Genomic DNA, 18,270 nt, shown 5'->3' on the forward strand with positions numbered 1-18,270 from the left:
TCAGCCCGTCACCAACAATCATGCCACGGTTGAAATCACGGAGATTACATTTTTTCCCCATTCTGATGGTTGATGTGAACATTAACTGAAGCCCCTGACCCATATCTGCATGATTTTATGCACTGCACTGCTGCCACACGATTGGCCGATTAGATAATCACATGAATATGTAGATGTACTGGCGTTCCTAATGAAGTGCTCAGTGAGTGTTGAAACTGCATGTTTCAGTCATAAGAACCCGGCTCTGAAGTCAAATTAAAAGTTCCAAAAATGGGAGCAGAACATTTTATGGATATTTTTTTTTTTATTATTGCCAAAACGTTCATGGATATATAAATTAAATGGTTCATATTAATACACATATTATCACTTGAAAAAAATTATAATTAAAATAACCATATAGCTTGAAAGTTATTTAATACAGTCTATAATTTTTTATTGTCTGTGTATGACACAAATTTAATTTAATTTTGTACATTTCTGGAAATCTAGAAACCCTTGTCATCTGTTCTGAGCAAAGACGTACCAATCTTTTAAAAGGGGGAGGAGCAATGTTATGAACTATATTAAAAACAAACCAAACAATTACATTTTTAAAGCTTAATAACCTATATTTACTTAATAAACCGCAATGATGGCACAGCAAAAATCTCATATCTAATACTTTTATAGCCTGTTTATAAAGTGATATAATGGGCTTTAAATTTATTCTCTGTCTTTTTCTTCTTGAAGTGGAGAAATAGTTCAGAATAGACCATAATACTTCCTAATCAAACATATTGAATGAATGATACAAAAGGTTATTCCTGTGTATCGAATGATTTGAAATACTGGAAAGGGGAAAAAGGAAACTGAAGTACACTCAAAAGGTACGCCCCTGTCCACTGAATAAGGAAGAAACTTACCTGCAAATTACATCACACTGGTTTTGTTATAGTTGTTTTATAGAGCTGTTGAACGAGTTGATGAATTAAGCGGACAATCCTGAAAACATATTGGACTCTTCAAGATGGGGGATTGTTGCATGTCAGGTGATGTCCGAGAAAGCTTCAGGATTCACCAAGAAATTGAGAGACAGTTGAGGATGGATAAGCGTGATGCATCCAGGCAGCTGAAACTATTACTTTTAGGTATGTTCTGGCTCTTGGCTTGTTTTTTATTTTAAATGACACCCCATGTGGCTGTCATGTTCAGCAGCACCATTTAAACTCTTTAATAATTTAAGTGAATAATTTATTGACATTTTGCAGAATTATTCATGTACATTTACAAAAGATTCAAAAGATTTTGGAATTCAATACAACAATTCAGATGGTACCATCAAAACATCGAAACCTATAAAACAGCAATTGTAAATATAGAGCAAATCTGTCAAATGGTTGAAATAACTCATTGCTTTCGAAGCAATGAAAACAAACTCAGGATGTAATGTGTGTAAGTTTTATACATTTGTGTGACACATTGGAGAATAGACCTATATGTGCTACTTGGTATACATTTGTTTGTTTTGCAGTGAATTTAATTATGTTAACGATAATGCTAAATTAAATATTTGTGATACATGTTTGTAATTTAGTGCACAGTTTCACAGTTTCAGTCGTGGTACAAAGAGTATAGATTCTGCCTGACTGTTACTGGCCACATGCAAATATATGCAAAAAGACATCCATGGAAGGATACTGAGTGTCGTAAGGTAAAGCAATAGTTTTAATTCTAAATGACACTAAAGAATAAACATGTCAGTGTGTGCAATAAAATAAAATATATTCATATTTCTTTTCATAGGTTGTAGTGATAGCATCAGCTGTAGCCTATGTGCACTTGTTGCATATACAATAAAGGCAGTTATGCATGGCGGTTGAGTAAGTTAATGGTTAACAATTACGGGTATACAATATTGTTTTGTGATAAATAAGGTTAAGTCTATTTCTGATAAGTCGTCTCAATGACATGTTAATATAAGAACACATGAATGTGTTCATCTAGTGTTTCCTTGTTCTAACCTTGATAACAATCTGCACTCTTTCTGCAAAACTCCCATTTGCCAGACCTGTTTCACATGTAATAGAAGAGTCTGCAATTTATCACATTGATCAATTCAGTGCCATGTTACTCTTATTATCAAACTCAAGATAGGCTATGCACATAGATGTGTTTGTTATTCCTACACAGACAATTCTACAAGTTTTTGACAGTCACAATCAGAGGCACACAGGATACAATATTAATCTGTCACCCGGCAAATCTACTGCAAAGCATTTACACTATCAAATTGATTGTAGTATTATGTTGTGTTTAAATATACAGTACTAACTGTAAACTGTGGTTTAATATACAAACAAATCATATACAAATCATACTTTCCTTGTGAAACTGTTCTGATGACATGTTAATGAGGCAAATATGCAAACTACTGTATTAAAACCAGTCTTTGTCAGGTCTAAAAATAGTCTTTCTAAAAATAAGCATTAGAAGTAAATTTGTTGTGTAAAATAGAGCCATGTAATGTTTTCAACAGTTCCCCTAAAATTATTGTACATACTTTGGATTACATTTAGCTGCAATAATGCAATGGTCCATTAGAGGTCTCTGAAAATGATGGCTTTACCATTGGCATTAAAGGGATGGTTCAACAAAAAATACTGTCATCATCATATCACTGTAAAAAAAAATTTTTTCTTGAAGCATAAAAGGAGATATTTAGCATAATATTCAGACTGTTCATTTCCATACAATGAAAGTTGATGGTGACCTGTGGCTTTCAATCCCAAACAGGACATAAAAATAAAGAATTTCAGTGTGCTCCCCAACCAAAACTTTTGTATGGCTTTTTCGTTTAGTTTTTCTTTTTTTATTATCAGTTTTTATTGATTCCATACATAAATCATACAAACATGACATAAAATACATAATCAATTATATACATTAATCCCCTACCCCCAAACATTCCCCCACAACCCCCACCTGACACAAACACCAATGCAGTGGTCACCAACATTTTGAATATTAAAACATATTCTTAAATAAATAAAACATAAAAAAAATATACTTTCAAACAACATCATCTATTCTAGAATAAATATTATGGCCTAAAGAAAAGAATGTATGGGCTTTCCCAGATGGGTTAAAAAGTCTCCAAATATCTGTAATACCAAGATTTTTACACATGCTGTGAAGCGTCATTGCTGCTCTAGGGAGCTTTCACACTTTTGTCTTATGATCAAGGATTGAGTCCATCAAAAGATTAAAGTCTCCTCACAATATTATATCATGAGGGGTGCCAGCGGCTTGCAACATACCATCATCTATAAAAAAAACCCTGATCATCAACGTTAGGTGCGATAATCAACTAGATGCAAAGATATTTGCCATAATCAACTTTTGCTCCTGAATTTCTGCTAAAACAATAATGACTCTTCCTAATTTATCTTTAATCTGTTTGAGACATTTGAATTGAATGTTAACTTATCAGTGTAATGACTCCCCTGCTCTTACTCGAGCCAGAACTAAAGAAGATATGCCCATCCCATATCCTCACAAAATGTTCAGCTTCCTGGGGGGAAGATGCGTTTCTTGTAGAAACGCTATATCACCTTCCTTATGCTTAAGAGAAATAACCTTCCTTTTTTGGGGGGGGCTGCCCCAACCCATTTACATTCCACCTGGAGAGAGACAATCTACTCATATTAACATTTGACATATGAGGAAAAAAAAGATTGTGTGTCAAAAACAAGATTATAAGACCACATTCCAACTTTAGTGCAACCATCAAAACCCAAACATCTCCTGGAACCAAACAAACAGAAAAAAGAAACATGTGCGCTTTGATCACGCACACGTCAGCACCAACTGGCGTCCATCCCTCAAAACTCATACAGTCCATGTAGGCCTACGAGAGCCCCTACAACAACTTTGCCATCGGATTGCTCAAGTTTGGTGATTCTATCCAAATTTTGTGAGACAGAATTACAAATAGAAAATATTCTATAAAACAAACTCCAGCCAATAAGCGGACAAAACACAAAGTGTAGATTGCCCCCAAGGTGTGTTCCTCCACAAAACAATCTCCAGCTGCTAGCGGAACCGGCACCAAAAATAAAATCCATTCAGTTCCTCGGGCAGTCAAACAAATGTTCATTCACCAGGTCCATTCGGTCGTTGCACGAGTGCAAAACATGCCCTGCCTAATCACTCCAATGTCTTTCCACAAAACAAACTCCAGCCAACAGGAGGCATAAGCACCAAGAACGAGCAGATTCATCCACAGATTCATCCACAACTGTCGTTTTTATGAAGGTCTTGCTGTGGGCATGTAAATTCTCTACAGCCATCCTTAGTATCTATTCTCCGTTTAGCCGGAAACATCAGTGCAAAAGCGAACTTCCGTTGAGGTAAGAGATTTTTGTATTCCTTGAATCGATCACATTTCTCTCTTGTTGAATTCGCAAAGTCTGGGAACAAGAAACTGTTATGATTCTTCCAAGAAAGCCTTCCTTTACTCCTCACCTCACGCAATACATCAACTTTATCAGATGATCTCAGACATTTGGTCAGAATTGATTGGGGCCTATCCCCTTCAGCGGATGGCCTGTTACGTCAAGCTGACTCGGGAAGAGTTCGTCTAGGAATTTCACCATATCTCGACCTTCTTCATGCTCAGGAATTCCAACAATTCGGACATTGTTTCGGCAATTATAATTCTCCAAATCCTCCAGTTTTTCCTAAATGCTTTGCATTTCTGTCTTGGCCGCTAGCGTGTTAGCAGCCAATTCCCTCTCCAATGAGTCCAGGTAATCAATAAGTTTCTGAACGTCTGACAATCTTGTATCCAACTCCAATGGAAATGATCGATTGACGTATTACAGCAAGAAGTCAGTGGTGGTGGTGTAGTGGTCTAAGCACATAACTGGTAATCTGGTAATCAGAAGGATGCTGGTTCAAGCCCCACAGCCACCACCATTGTGTCCTTGAGCAAGTCACTTAACTCCAGGTTGCTCTGGGGGGGATTGTCCCTGTAATAAGTGCACTGTAAGTCGCTTTGGATAAAAGCGTCTGCCAAATGCATAAATGTAAATCTAAATTTAGTCTGTCGGTTTCTGGCCTGATGCTGAGGGGAATCAGCCCGTGTACGTAAGTGTCTTTTAATATATCCAGAGGCCGATGATTCTGAATTCTTTGATATTGTCTTCCCAGAACAATTAAGGATCAGGGTGTATCGATTCTCACTGGTTTGTGATACAAATATGATTAAAACAAGCAAAGTGAGCAGAGCTCGCCGTTCACACATCTGACCCTCGCATGGCGCCCATGAGACTCCAATTTTTTATGGCTTTAAAAGACTTGGAGTATAGTGAAAGTTGTACGGACTATTCTTATGGATTTTTTATAGCTATTAGCTGACTTTTTTGTAGATTGAGGTTCACTAGTCATCATCTACCTAGTCTTGCTAATTAACAAAGTTCAAGTGACAGCAGGGAGAGTAGAATATGATGTCAGAATTTCCATTTTTAGTTGAACTAGTCCTTTAGTAAGGGAAATATCCATTTAATAATCCTGATAAATTTTCCATGGTCCTCCACAGGCACAGGAGAGAGTGGGAAGAGCACCTTTATCAAGCAAATGAGAATCATACATGGCCGAGGCTACACAGAGGAGGACAGGAGAGCTTATGCTAAGCTCGTATTCCAGAACATCTTTGTTGCCATTCAAACCATACTTCAAGCCATGGAAAACTTCAACATCCGCTTTGCTAATCTCCAAAATGCTGTAAGCATCAGGAAATTTGAAACAATATGTTTTTTTAATCACTCTTAGAAAAATAATGTCTGTGATTAATGTGTTAATTTAGGTTGATTATATGAAAGTTCTAGACCCGTATTCAGTTGAAAGAAACTTTCCAACCATTTGATGAATGTTGAGGGCACAAAACCCAAATGTAATCAAATTTGGTCCTAAATTTAATGAAGGCCTTAAATTTTATACAGTCAGGTCCATAAATATTGGGACATCGACACAATTGGTCGCTTAAAAAGTGGGAGGCACATATACAAACTGTTGTAATTCCTACACCGTTCACCTGATTTGGATGTAAATACCCTCAAATTAAAGCTGAAAGTCTGCAGTTAAAGCACATCTTGTTCGTTTCATTTCAAATCCATTGTGGTGGTGTATAGAGCCAAAAAGATTAGAATTGTGTCGATGTCCCAATATTTATGGACCTGACTGTAAGTCATAAATGTAAAAGGCCTGTTATTAAACATTTTATTAATGACTTTTATTATGTTCAGGATCAAAAGCTATTACAATTAGGACCTTTAATTTTTTACACCCCAGTGCAAATAGTGGCAGATATTATTTGCACCCAAACCCTGGTGCAAATAATGGTAGATACGAATTACACCCTGGTGCAAATAGTGTCAGATACTATTGGCTCCCTTATTTAAATACTAACATACAGTATATGGGCATCACTACAGTGTGTTTATTGTGTTTATTTAGTGACCCACAGACATGCTACATTAACCCCTACCCCTAAACCTAACTTTTACCTTGCCTTAGAAAAAATAAACTTGGTTTTAATACAGTAACAAGTTTCACTGTGGTGTTTTGTTGTAAATTTACATTAACCTCAAAATTAACCATAGTTACTATTTTAACAACATATTACTGTTGTAACACCATGGTGGGAACGAGTGTAATCAACAGACCTGTCTCCGGATTAAACCCTTCTCTGTACTCCTCAACATTCTCACTACAGAAATGTAATGCATTAGAATTACCTTCATTTAGGGTTTTTTCTTAGCAAGTATTCATATAATTAATATGTACTGCATATATTAATTAGCAAATACAAATTTTATTCAGGTAATAAGCTATTGACAGTCTAAATAATTATGTATCATCTCTCCACTCAAAAAGATGTGACTGAAATCTTGTGCATGTGTTGTAGACCTATGCTGCAAAACTTAAAAAAGTGACACCAGATACGGTACAATCACTGGACTCTGAACATGCTGAAGCCATTAAGACTGTTTGGAAAGATCGGGGACTGCAGACATGTTATGAACGCAGGAGAGAGTTCCAGATATCAGATTCTGCAAAATAGTGAGTGCAGTCAATATTTCTAGCCTCTTTTTACATTTCAGATAACTTTATTTGTCAGGATCTGTGCAAATAGCATAGTAAATCCAGCAAAGTAAACAATTTAGCATCCAATTGACTCTTTTGGGTAGATAAAGATAACTACAGTATGTTATATAATATAGTATATATTATATAGTATATATATACTGTAAATAGTTTATATGGCATTATTAAGCAATATCACATGAGCAAGAGTGCGATATGGCCATACATCAGCAGTGCTGTGATTTGGCCATAGGTAATCAAAGCAGTGCTGATATAAGGTCATATAGCACGAGTGTGATATTGTTTATATACAACAGTTCAATGAACAAGTACATTTAAAAAAATTAGGACAAACTGAGTACATAAAACGCATTTGTGTATGGAACTGCTTTATTACACAACCAGAATCTGCCATTGCTGCTTCAAAACAAATGATGTGTCCAAGCATTCGTTAGTAATTTAAAATATTCACTTCAGAAATAGTATCACGGCTTGTGCTGTTTCTAACAAGTTATTGGATAAACAAGGATAGACGGATGGAAGTGTTTTTGTCTATGTGTGAGAGAGAGAGAGAGAGAGAGAGAGCGAGAGATGGAGCATGCGCGATCACCTGATCACCTGAAGCTAACAGCTTTCTGAAGGTCAGCTTTCTCTGTGGAATATTGATGTCCAAGCGGGGTATTCCTCTCTATTTCGGGGTAGCTGGTGCGCAAATGTCATTCACTATAGATACAGCGGTGTCCTCCGTCATTTTAAACTGTATGTATCCAATGTGGAACCTCACGGAGCGCTGTTCTATGTAAACAATGACTAACGGATTCACTTTACGTCACCAACTGGCTCATATTACACACAAAAATGATCTTTTGCCACCACCTACTAGCTAACATATGTAATTTCAAAAATATAGACAGTAACTCCTAACACATATGCACTACGCTTACACTTTAGTTTAGAACGGCAAGAATACAGGCGGATTGATTCACACACAGTGAAGCGTCTGAGTGCTGATGATGTCACACCATCAGTGCTCATGGAACGTCTCTCGTCCAATCAGATTCGAGGACCGGAACTAACTGTGGTATATTGTGTGATAATTGTTAAAAACTCCACAGGTGCACGATTAACAAAACGGAGTATATTAAGCATTTTTCACTGTCTCTGCAAATGTTTGCTAAACAAGTTTTATTATGAAGTAATTTTGGAACTTTGACTTATTGATCCTATTTATTTATTTTTTTTGTACATTCGGTTTATATTTTTGTCTGTTCCATGTTGTTCTTTGCCCATCCTAATTCCATTCAGTTCATTCACCTGCCCTCCTTGTTTGTGCTCCTGATTACCCCCCTCCCTTTATATTCCTCTTGTGTCTCTTCTCTTGTTTTGCATTCTTCTTTGTGGTTTCCTTGTCTGTCGTGTGTTTCCTGTTGGTCTGGTTTCTTTATGATTTTTGCGTGTTTTTTATTTGATTTCATCTGGGCAGAGTGAGGCTGGGAGATGAGTGGTGAATGAGTTCCACCTGTGCGCCACACCGGTCTCACGTTCCAGTGAGGAGTTGTGGGAGGAGAGGAGACAGCAGCAAGATGGAGAGAGAGATGCATGGAGCTGTATGTATGTGTCTGTGTACTGGCACTGATGAAAAGCAGAGTGATGTGTGTGCTGCTGAAAAGCAGTGTTTTCGTAATGTGTTTTTGTTACACCGAAAAGTGTTTACAATTGATATCTAAGTTTGGACATTTACCCGGCTCCTGCTTCCTCCATCCATCAGTTTTCTGCCACGAGACCGGTGTGGCGCACAGGTGGAACTCGTTCACCACTCATCTTCCCGGCCTCACTCTGCCCACACGCCGCTCATCCATGCCCTGAACACTACAGTTTCCAAATTGAAAGTCTGAATTCAAGTGGCAATCTATAGAACAAATCAGTCTGGTTCCGGCAGTAAGATTGCCATACACAAAACTACACAGCCCATGATCCTTTAGGGGGAAAATCCATCAATCAATGAATTGCATCAAATAAACCGCAACAAAAGAGCTCTGCAGCTGCTGGCCTCTCCCATGATGCTCTGTGAATGGTGCAATCAAGCCGCTCTCCATCCACTCTCAAACTGCTTATATATGTGTACAATATGTATGTTTATAATCAAAAGTTTAAATCAATAGTTTTATGTATTTCAATTTTTTATTTATGTCATTAGCAATGGTTGATTGTAGTTTGTGCCCTCATTGAAGAGCGTTAAGAACTGTCTTGTACCTTTGTCTTTTTGTCTGATTTTCAAATAGAGCTGGTTGGTTTGGTTCATGAATTAAAATATTTTATGAAGAAATTTCATGAAATCCCTGTGGAAAAAAAAGAATGGGAAAAATTCTTCAGGAATAAAAAAGTGGGAAAGCACTGTTACGCTCTATTGTAGGAAGTTGGGAATTCCAAGCTACCGAGTTGAATAGAACTCAGCCTTATACAGGGAGGGTATTTCTGAATAATATGTAAAGCAGCCTACCACAGTTCATTTTGTTTTTATGAGTCATTTTGGGGCTGGTTTGTCTGAAATAGAATAATACTACAATAAGTATAAGATGCGCATCTTTTTCAAACAAATGCACTGCAGTGTTGGTATGAAACCGGTAAAGAAAATAATCAAAAAAGTTACTGGAAATTTGTGTAGACTAAGATTTTCTGTTCTTCTAAAAGTAATAAGTATATACATATCTTAGGATTCTGTTTGTGGCTATCTATTGGACTTGCATTGTATCAAACTTGTGCACTCAATTTTTGTTTACAGACTCCCTCGTAGCCTCAGCTAATCAGATTGACACTGGCGATTTCAGACAGCTCTTGTCAATTTAATGCTTAATATGTCAGTCAGTCAGTAATTGGACTGTGGGGGTTCTGTAGGTTTGTCGTTGAGGCTAAAACTCCCGGCCATATAACTTTTGGCACAACCAATGGAATGAGTTTGGGGTGGGACTTCATGTTTTTCCAAACCAAGCAGATTTGGCAGATTGTGGCCAGGGCAGGAGTAGTGATTGGGAAACCTGTTAGGAAACAACCATTCTTTATGAAATTCCATTTGGCACAGATAGTAGCACAGCAATTACTCACTTCCTTTTTAATGCAACCTTTATATATATATATATGTATACTGTATACATATATTTATTTGTTTGTGTGTGTGTGTGTGTGTGTGTGTGTGTGTGTGTGTGTGGGTGGGTGTGTGGGTGTGTGTGTGAAAGTTACTAGAGATTTGTAGTTTTCTCAAAGAGATTTATACATGGATTTACTGTGGTTTTAAAAGTCCAAGAATTAATGATCACTTTTGTTTATTTTTGCTAGTTACTTTGACGACATTGACAGAATCTCTGCAGCATTTTACTTGCCAAGTCTGCAGGATATTCTACGAGTCAGAATCCCAACCACAGGCATCATTGAGTATGTCTTTGACCTTCAGACAGTCATATTCAGGTACTTTTAATTAACCTTTAAAGTTTGAAGATGGATGTATGACTTTGAGTCACTGTGTAATGCAAGACCACTGCCTGTTTCTGTAGAATGGTTGATGTGGGAGGCCAAAAGTCAGAGAGACGCAAGTGGATTCATTGTTTTGAAAATGTCACCTCCATCATCTTCCTGGTGGCTCTGAGCGAGTATGATCAGGTCTTATATGAGTGTGAGAATGAGGTTAGTCCACAGTCTTAAATGCTATTAGTAGCTCTTAAGGGCTATGGAGGTTCCTTATCGTTACAGTGCAGTAGATTCATGTGATTGGAAAAATGCTGGATTTGTGGAACTTCATTTTATTTGCATGATATTCTACCACAGAACCGCATGGAAGAGAGTAAAGCTCTATTTAAAACTATCATCTCATACCCCTGGTTCCAGGAGACCTCTATCATCCTCTTCCTCAATAAGACAGATCTCATGAAGGAGAAGATCTCAAAGTCGCACCTTGCAGACTATTTTCCAGAATATAGAGGTTAGAGAAATTAGATGTTCCAACAATTATGGACAAAACTCAGTAATTTGTTGGGGAATCTTAGCTTGCCAAGCTCCAGGCTACTCATAAAGTAAACTAGTCAAGATAATCTTTTGGAAAAAATATTTCTCCTTATAATAACATAATATTGCTATCTAAATGATCCTGCTTTCAGAGAGAATAGAAAACATGGAGAACGGCAAGTTTATTCTTGCATATTTCTTGGGAACTTTTATTATGACACCCTAATATATGTTAGTCTGTTGGCTTGTTGACGATAGTGGAATTTTGGCCAATTACATGCTATAAGTAAATATGTACAACATTCATCAAATGGTTACTGATATATTTAAATGTATATGATCTAAACGTCAAGCAATAACCACATCTAAAAAAAATTATCTACGAGTTTCCAAGCTGTAATTACGACTTGAGAGGGTGTTCATGTGTTATTTCCAAGTGTGAAACTCATATTTACGATCATTCCGATAGCATGTGAATGCAGCATAAGTTAATAGCATCCCTGTTTTTGGTTTGATACTCCCAAAAATAAATTGCACTTTAGATAAAGCTTAGTAGAATTCCACTGAAATGTGTATCTGCTCTTTCCGCAGGCCCTAAAAATGATGCAGATGCTGCAATGAAGTTTATCCTGAGAATGTACGAGCAACAGAACTCAGACACACAGAAACAAATCTACGCACATTTCACCTGTGCCACAGACACCGAGAATATCCGCTTTGTTTTTGAAGCAGTGAAGCAAACCATTCTGCGGAACAACCTTTCGATGTTTAATTTGGGCTAGCCTAGGCGACGGAAGTGCTTTTACATATAATGTGAAATTGAATATTTTTTACTAGTTAAATAAAAACATATTCAGTTATATATATATGTATATATATATATACATATATATAAAAAAATATATAAATATACTGTTAAATGTAATAATGTTACGGTTGCTCAGTGAGCCACTTCTGAACATCTCTCTATGTGCGCAACACCGTTACAAAGTTCATCCTTTTTATCTAACATGTTGCCTACTTGTTATTGACAAATGATCCAAAAACTTCCCAGTAAAACGATGCTACCTTCTCCTGAGCAATTCCTACTTACATGGAAATTGTAATTATGATGTCATAATTCCACTAATTCAAGTCATAATTATGATGGTACATGCGTTCAAGTGATTTAGGTTGGAATAAAACTGATAAGGTGGGTAAAGTTGCCAACCAAAGACACATATGGCAGAAGTAGTAAGAGTAGTATTGGTAGTATGCCATTCTGAACTCAGCAACTGAACCTTTGTTAAGCTCCGCCCCCCTTGGATACCGTTGCTCACTCTGACAAGCTCTGAAGAATTCACTATAAGAGTGAATGGGAGATTGCCGTGAACGATGCAGTTTTTGGCAAAATATTCTCAGAAACAGAATGGATAATATTTTTACGTGGCCTGGTATGAAGAGTGACATTGTAAAGCAGATTTATATGTTTTTTGTTAAAGAAATTGTTTAATTACTCTGTGGAGACTGTGAATCAGAATCAAGGCAAACGATTATTATAGTCACTTTAAAAGAGAAAAACTTAATTTAATAGCAATTACACATCTAATAACATTAGAGTAATTGAATGGAACTGTTTATAACGTCTCATGACATACTCATTTTGATGCTGTGAACTGTTATTTGCTGTCGCTTTTACTATGACTTGAATCAATACATAAATGAATTAACGTTCAGTTATTAGCTTTAATTTAACTTGGAGCAAATGTAGGTGTTGAAAGACAATAAAAAGACAACCTAGAAAACACAAGGAAGGGAAATATGAAGCAAGACATGACATGGGAAATAGATATGACAAGAACAAAACATGAAACAAGAACAGTCAATTTTGTTTGGTTGTTCCTTAAAAACAGCTAAACGATTAAGTTCTGGAAATTTGAAACCAGTTTTTCATCAAAATTACACAAAAATCATTTTCAAGCATTCAGCTCAGGAAGTCTGGGCTCAAAGAGAATTCCAACTTTCCCACTGGTATTTGTGACATTGTGGTGGCATACATGTTCTCTCATTAGGGACCAAGCCTTTGAATGAAAAGTAATGTAAGCACAGCGTAGTTCTAGCAGGAAGACTTGCAGTTGTACATCATCGCACCATTAGTGGTGTAGTTCCCAGCCAATCACACGTAAGCCGTTGCTTGATAAGTCTGCTCACAATCTATCACATTGCTGTTTCAGTGTGCTAACACGGCAACCTCCACCACCCCACCACCACAGGTTGAGTCATTACTTTTCTGTTTTATATTAATCTAATAAATGTCATCTTAAATTTCACTCGTCTGCAAGTCTTCCTGGTTGAAGTATCTGTCTTTGGCATCCTCCGTTCAACTTGCCAACTGTTTAGAAGATGCAATGAACATTAATTATATCCACACTATTGGGGGGGCTTGGCCCCTTCATGGCTGCTTACAGCTATACCTTCAAAACATTATTAATGGTATCAGATCGTCTATAAATGTTTTCATCAACACTTCATGGGTTCAGTGAAAGTCCACATATAGCCATGTTATTTTTCTTTCCCGCACAAGATTTCAATTATTATGAAAAAAGACAAACTTTGGATCCATGCAAATCAACTAGCCACTGATTTGCTATTCAGATATTCTGCCCACCACTGACATGGATACTGGACAGATGATACTGTAATATCGGCAGACAGAACATATTCATCAACAATGTCACAATGACCACAATGTATTTGGGTGGCTTGATCTGACCTAGTTTACATGCAAGAGAAAATCTGCTGCTAATCATACAGTGAACTGGACATTTTTAGTGGAACATCATAATAACAAAACTGATGTATAACTTACAAATGCAGTTGGTCTAAATTTCTCAAATGCAAAGGTTTCAAGGAACTATTGCAAATCAAATGACTAAATAACTGTATTGTTGTAGTTTGTGTGATTTAGGCCTTAGATCACAGTAGGACAAAGAACACGGGGTGTCTGCCTATTGCTTTGATATTGTGAAAGGGGAGTAACGATTAAGTATGTGAACATTTTTTTAAATTTCTGGCAGAAGCAGTAAGAGTAGAATGGGTAGTATGCCGTTCTAAACTCAGATAATGTCAAGATAATTTGTGCTGATACGGGTTTCTAGTTCTTCCCTTTCTGATAGTGTTTCCTCAATTAAAGGGAGAGCTTCTGTTATCAATAACTCACATTCCAAACTTCCTGAGAATTTCTTATGAATTTCTTATCTCAACATGTTTTCTGTTTCAGTTTAAACAATTCAAGCATTCCTTTGCAACAATGTAATAATGTACAGTACATGCAACAGCATATATAAATGATCTAACAGTCCAGATGTAAAATTGCAATTTTTAGCTTTTGAATAGAAATATTTGAACATTACTATTGTTTCTTCATCTCTGTGCCTTGAATCTCTTGAGTCAGTTTTTTGTAAGTATTTATTAAAGAGAAGTGTTTACTATAAATGTAAAAATATATATAATATTGTGTTGGCATGTGAAATTCTGTGTGCTGTTTAACACAAAATAGGAATACAAATATCTTAAAGAAATGTTCAAGGTTCAGTATAAGTTAAGCTAAATCAACAACATTTGTAGCATAATGATGATTACCACAAACATTTATTTTGCCTCGTTCCTCAGTTTCTAAAAATGATGCAGATGCAGCAATTAAGTTTCTCCTGAGAATGTACGAGCAACAGATAAAATGTAAAAGTGCTGGCTAATGCTAAATGTTAAGATTGTCATTCATGTTGGCACTAAAGATGGCTGGCTTTGCCAGTAAGAGATCACTATAAATAACATTAAAAAGGTGTGTGAACTTGCAAAAACGATGTTAGACACTGTAATATATTATGGCCCCATCCCTGCTCATTGTGGTGACAAGGTTTATAGTAGATTATTGTCATTGAATGGTTGGATGTCTGATTGGTGTCCAGAGAATAGCATAGGATTAATAGATAATAGAATAATTTTCCAATGGATTCATCCCTCCAGGGAATGTGCCACTCTCCTCTCTAGTAAATTAGATAATAATCTTAATATTGATAGTATTTGACTAACTGGGTCCCAGGTCAGGAAGTGGACAGACTAGCTGAACCATCCATCTACTAGCTGCCTTAAGACATCACACAAGTCACATAAACTAAAACTCACACAGACTGTTTCACCTAGATATCATATAGAGACTGTATCTGTTCCCTGAACTGCCAAACACAAAACCCTCATTAAGTCATTTCGATTTTTTTTTATTGCTGACAAACGTAAGATAAACATCTTATAAAGGTGGGGCTACTAAACATTAGATCGCTTTCATCAAAAGCACTGATTGTAAATGAAATTATTACAGATCACGGTTTGGATTCGCTCTGTTGGACATAAACCTGGCTTAAACCGGATTAATATATTAGTTTAAATTAGTCTACTAAACCAGGATATTGATATAAACAGGAGCCTCACCTGAAGGGTCAAGGAAGAAGTGTTGCTAGAATATACAGTGGAGGTCAGGATACAAGATTGATTCTTTTGAAGTGATAATGCTTAATGTGACATTGTCTGAAATTAATAATAAAAATCTTTCTCTTGCTACAATATATAGACCACCAGGATCATATTATGATTTCCTTAGTGGTTTTGCAGATTGTCTTTCAGATCTAGTAGTTATTTTGTATACAGCTTTAATTGTTGGTAACTAACATTAACATAGATAATGAAAATACTGAGATTACATACATTGGGATTAGCATTTATCGATATTCTAAACTCTGTTGGGGTCAGAAAAAATGTGACTGGACCAACTCATCACCATAATCATTGCAGAGATGATGTTGATAATATAGCAATTCTGCCACAAATGACTAGTTAGGAATTTCTTTACTGATTAAATTGAAACTTTCAGAAACAAAATTACATTTATGCAACCATCTCCCACAGCACCTCAGAAGACAGTGTCTCATAGTTTTCCCTACAAGCAACTTCAGTCCTTCGCTGTTATATGTCAGGAAGAGCTAAACAAACTTATTAAAGCATAAAAGTGACAACATGTATGTTAGATCCCATACATACTAAGCTACTGAAAGAGGTGTCTCCTGTACCTCTTCTCAGAACCTCTTCTTAATATTAATAACTCCTCACTATCTATAGGGCATCTCCCATTTATGTCAAAAACACTAGAAAAGGTAGTGTAAATTATGTAAATATTTTACAGAGAAATGGTATCTGTAAAGATCTTCAGTCAGGATTTTTACCCCATCATAGTACAGAGACTGCCATTATCAGCAGTGCCGGCGCTCCATATACGCATAGTACGCAGTCTGCATGGGGCACCAACTCCATGGGGGGCACCAGAAACTCCACCCGCTGCCCTTACTTGCACAATATACGTTATTCAGGGACCCGGTAGCAGTCACAGACCACAGATGACCGCCTTGCACTCGCAATTTCTTCAACTTGTAGTTATGATGCATTAGTTAAGTCTGCTGGAACTGTAAATACTTCTCATATTCTCTAACCCTGCTTTAAAGTGAATGGCATCTATGCTAATATTATTCTATTTGTTCCCTGTCTCAACCTCGGGATACATATCCTGAGGTTACCAGAGCATATGAAATACTGCTCCAGGCCTGCCCGATGTCCTATGCTGCTATGTACCACTGATTAATGACTACTTCCTGCAGCCTATGCCAACCCGACATCCCTTGAGTCTATGATGATTGAGTAGTAGTATTGATGACTACTAACTGCTGCCTATTAAAGACAGCCTATCTCTACAGCCAGGCATACACTAGATATAACTTCAGTCTATGATGAAATTGTGTACTTCTGCAGTCAATTCGGGATGGACTTCAAAGACTTTTATTCATTAATCTTAAAGTTCATACAAAATCCTTTAGTTTAAACATTGGCCACCAACATCTACTAAATGTACTAATTTAAACCATGACTTGTGTTACACATAGATAACTAATACTGGCATTACATTCATGCTGTTTAGACAGATGGGAAGAAGACTTGAAGACATTACAGCTTCATTTTCTGTTACAGCATAAATTTCTGTAAAGCTGCTTTGAGACAATGTGTGTTGTAAAAAGTGCTGAACAAATAAGACTTGACTTGACTTACTTAATGGGAACTGATGTAGTATCTGAATGTTATCAAATTCAACCTTATTTCAAAATCTTAACAGGAATGTAAATACAACTATGTTCCAAATACAATTATGTACTTAACATGCTAAATCTAAAAGCTATTTTTGAGTATGTTTTGGCTGAGGACTGTTAAGTATGGTGATGCAAAACTGCATAAATCCTTTTTTTTTTTATGTATGTTTTATGTTTTGCTGTTTTATAATGGTTGTAAGTGCTGTCAAGTTAAAAAAATAAAATTCTATATATATAAAAAAAAAACTATGCAAGACCAATTTTTGTCTTAATGTGAATGCAATAATTCTGAAAATTAAATTTAAAAGATTACAGGCTCTGCAGAGAGACTGTTGTAAAGTAGTTCTCGTGCAACTTCACAAAACCAGCAAGGTGCATAGAAAAAAACATATTAAAAGTACTAGTGTAAAGCAAATCCAGCAACACTCATGGAATGGAGAAATATAAGGAATAAAACTTTATTTGCCAATGCATTTCGGCACAAAAACCTTCATCGGGTCTAAAAGAAAACAAGTGGAAAAAAGGAAACATTCACTTAGAAACAAAGGCAGGGTTGAAACTAACAAACAACCAATTAGAGGGCTGAAGTAAAATCACATGGTATAGTGTCTTCTAATTATATGGCACAGTGAAAAGGAGCAAAAAGAAAAAAATAATGGAAGCTTTTCTTCTATAATATGAATTATAAAAAATATTTAATACCCAATAAAAACACGACAGAACAAGAGAACATAAATACATGTGAAAACATCCTTTAAAATACACAAACATTTAAGAAGATTATGAAAATTCATAAGAATTCTTTTAAAACCAACTCTACATTCATCCCTTCAGGAAAAAATAAATACATTACTAGATAAGTACAAGTGTGTGTGTTTCTAGTCAAACGGAGATGTGTTTGACAACTTTTATAGTGATTTATAATTTAACACCTGCTTTTTTTAGGTGTGGCACAGTTGCCATAGCTATGAACATTGGA

The 18,270-nt window shown here is 36.2% G+C and overlaps 1 protein-coding gene across 1 annotated transcript; it reads left to right on the top strand.

The window, feature by feature from the left end:
* Positions 1 to 949: 949 nt before the first annotated feature.
* On the top strand, positions 950 to 17,419 carry LOC127643196 (guanine nucleotide-binding protein subunit alpha-14-like). The gene is made up of 7 exons (XM_052125822.1): positions 950 to 1,130; positions 5,582 to 5,766; positions 6,950 to 7,104; positions 10,462 to 10,590; positions 10,677 to 10,806; positions 10,948 to 11,101; positions 11,716 to 17,419. The coding sequence occupies exons 1-7, from the start codon at positions 1,010 to 1,012 to the stop codon at positions 11,904 to 11,906; spliced, it is 1,065 nt and encodes a 354-aa protein (XP_051981782.1). The 5' UTR covers positions 950 to 1,009; the 3' UTR covers positions 11,907 to 17,419.
* The last annotated feature ends 851 nt before the right edge of the window (positions 17,420 to 18,270 follow it).

Source organism: Xyrauchen texanus, chromosome 4, assembly GCF_025860055.1.
Source record: "Xyrauchen texanus isolate HMW12.3.18 chromosome 4, RBS_HiC_50CHRs, whole genome shotgun sequence".
NCBI classification, from domain to species: Eukaryota; Metazoa; Chordata; class Actinopteri; order Cypriniformes; family Catostomidae; genus Xyrauchen; species Xyrauchen texanus.

Excerpts from the sequence above, each read along its gene's own strand:
- LOC127643196 (XM_052125822.1), top strand. The coding sequence starts at position 1,010 with ATGGGGGATTGTTGCATGTCAGGTGATGTCCGAGAAAGCTTCAGGATT. Across the intron at positions 10,591-10,676 it reads CTTCAGACAGTCATATTCAG|AATGGTTGATGTGGGAGGCC; the intron begins GTACTTTTAATT and ends CTGTTTCTGTAG. Across the intron at positions 10,807-10,947 it reads TATATGAGTGTGAGAATGAG|AACCGCATGGAAGAGAGTAA; the intron begins GTTAGTCCACAG and ends ATTCTACCACAG.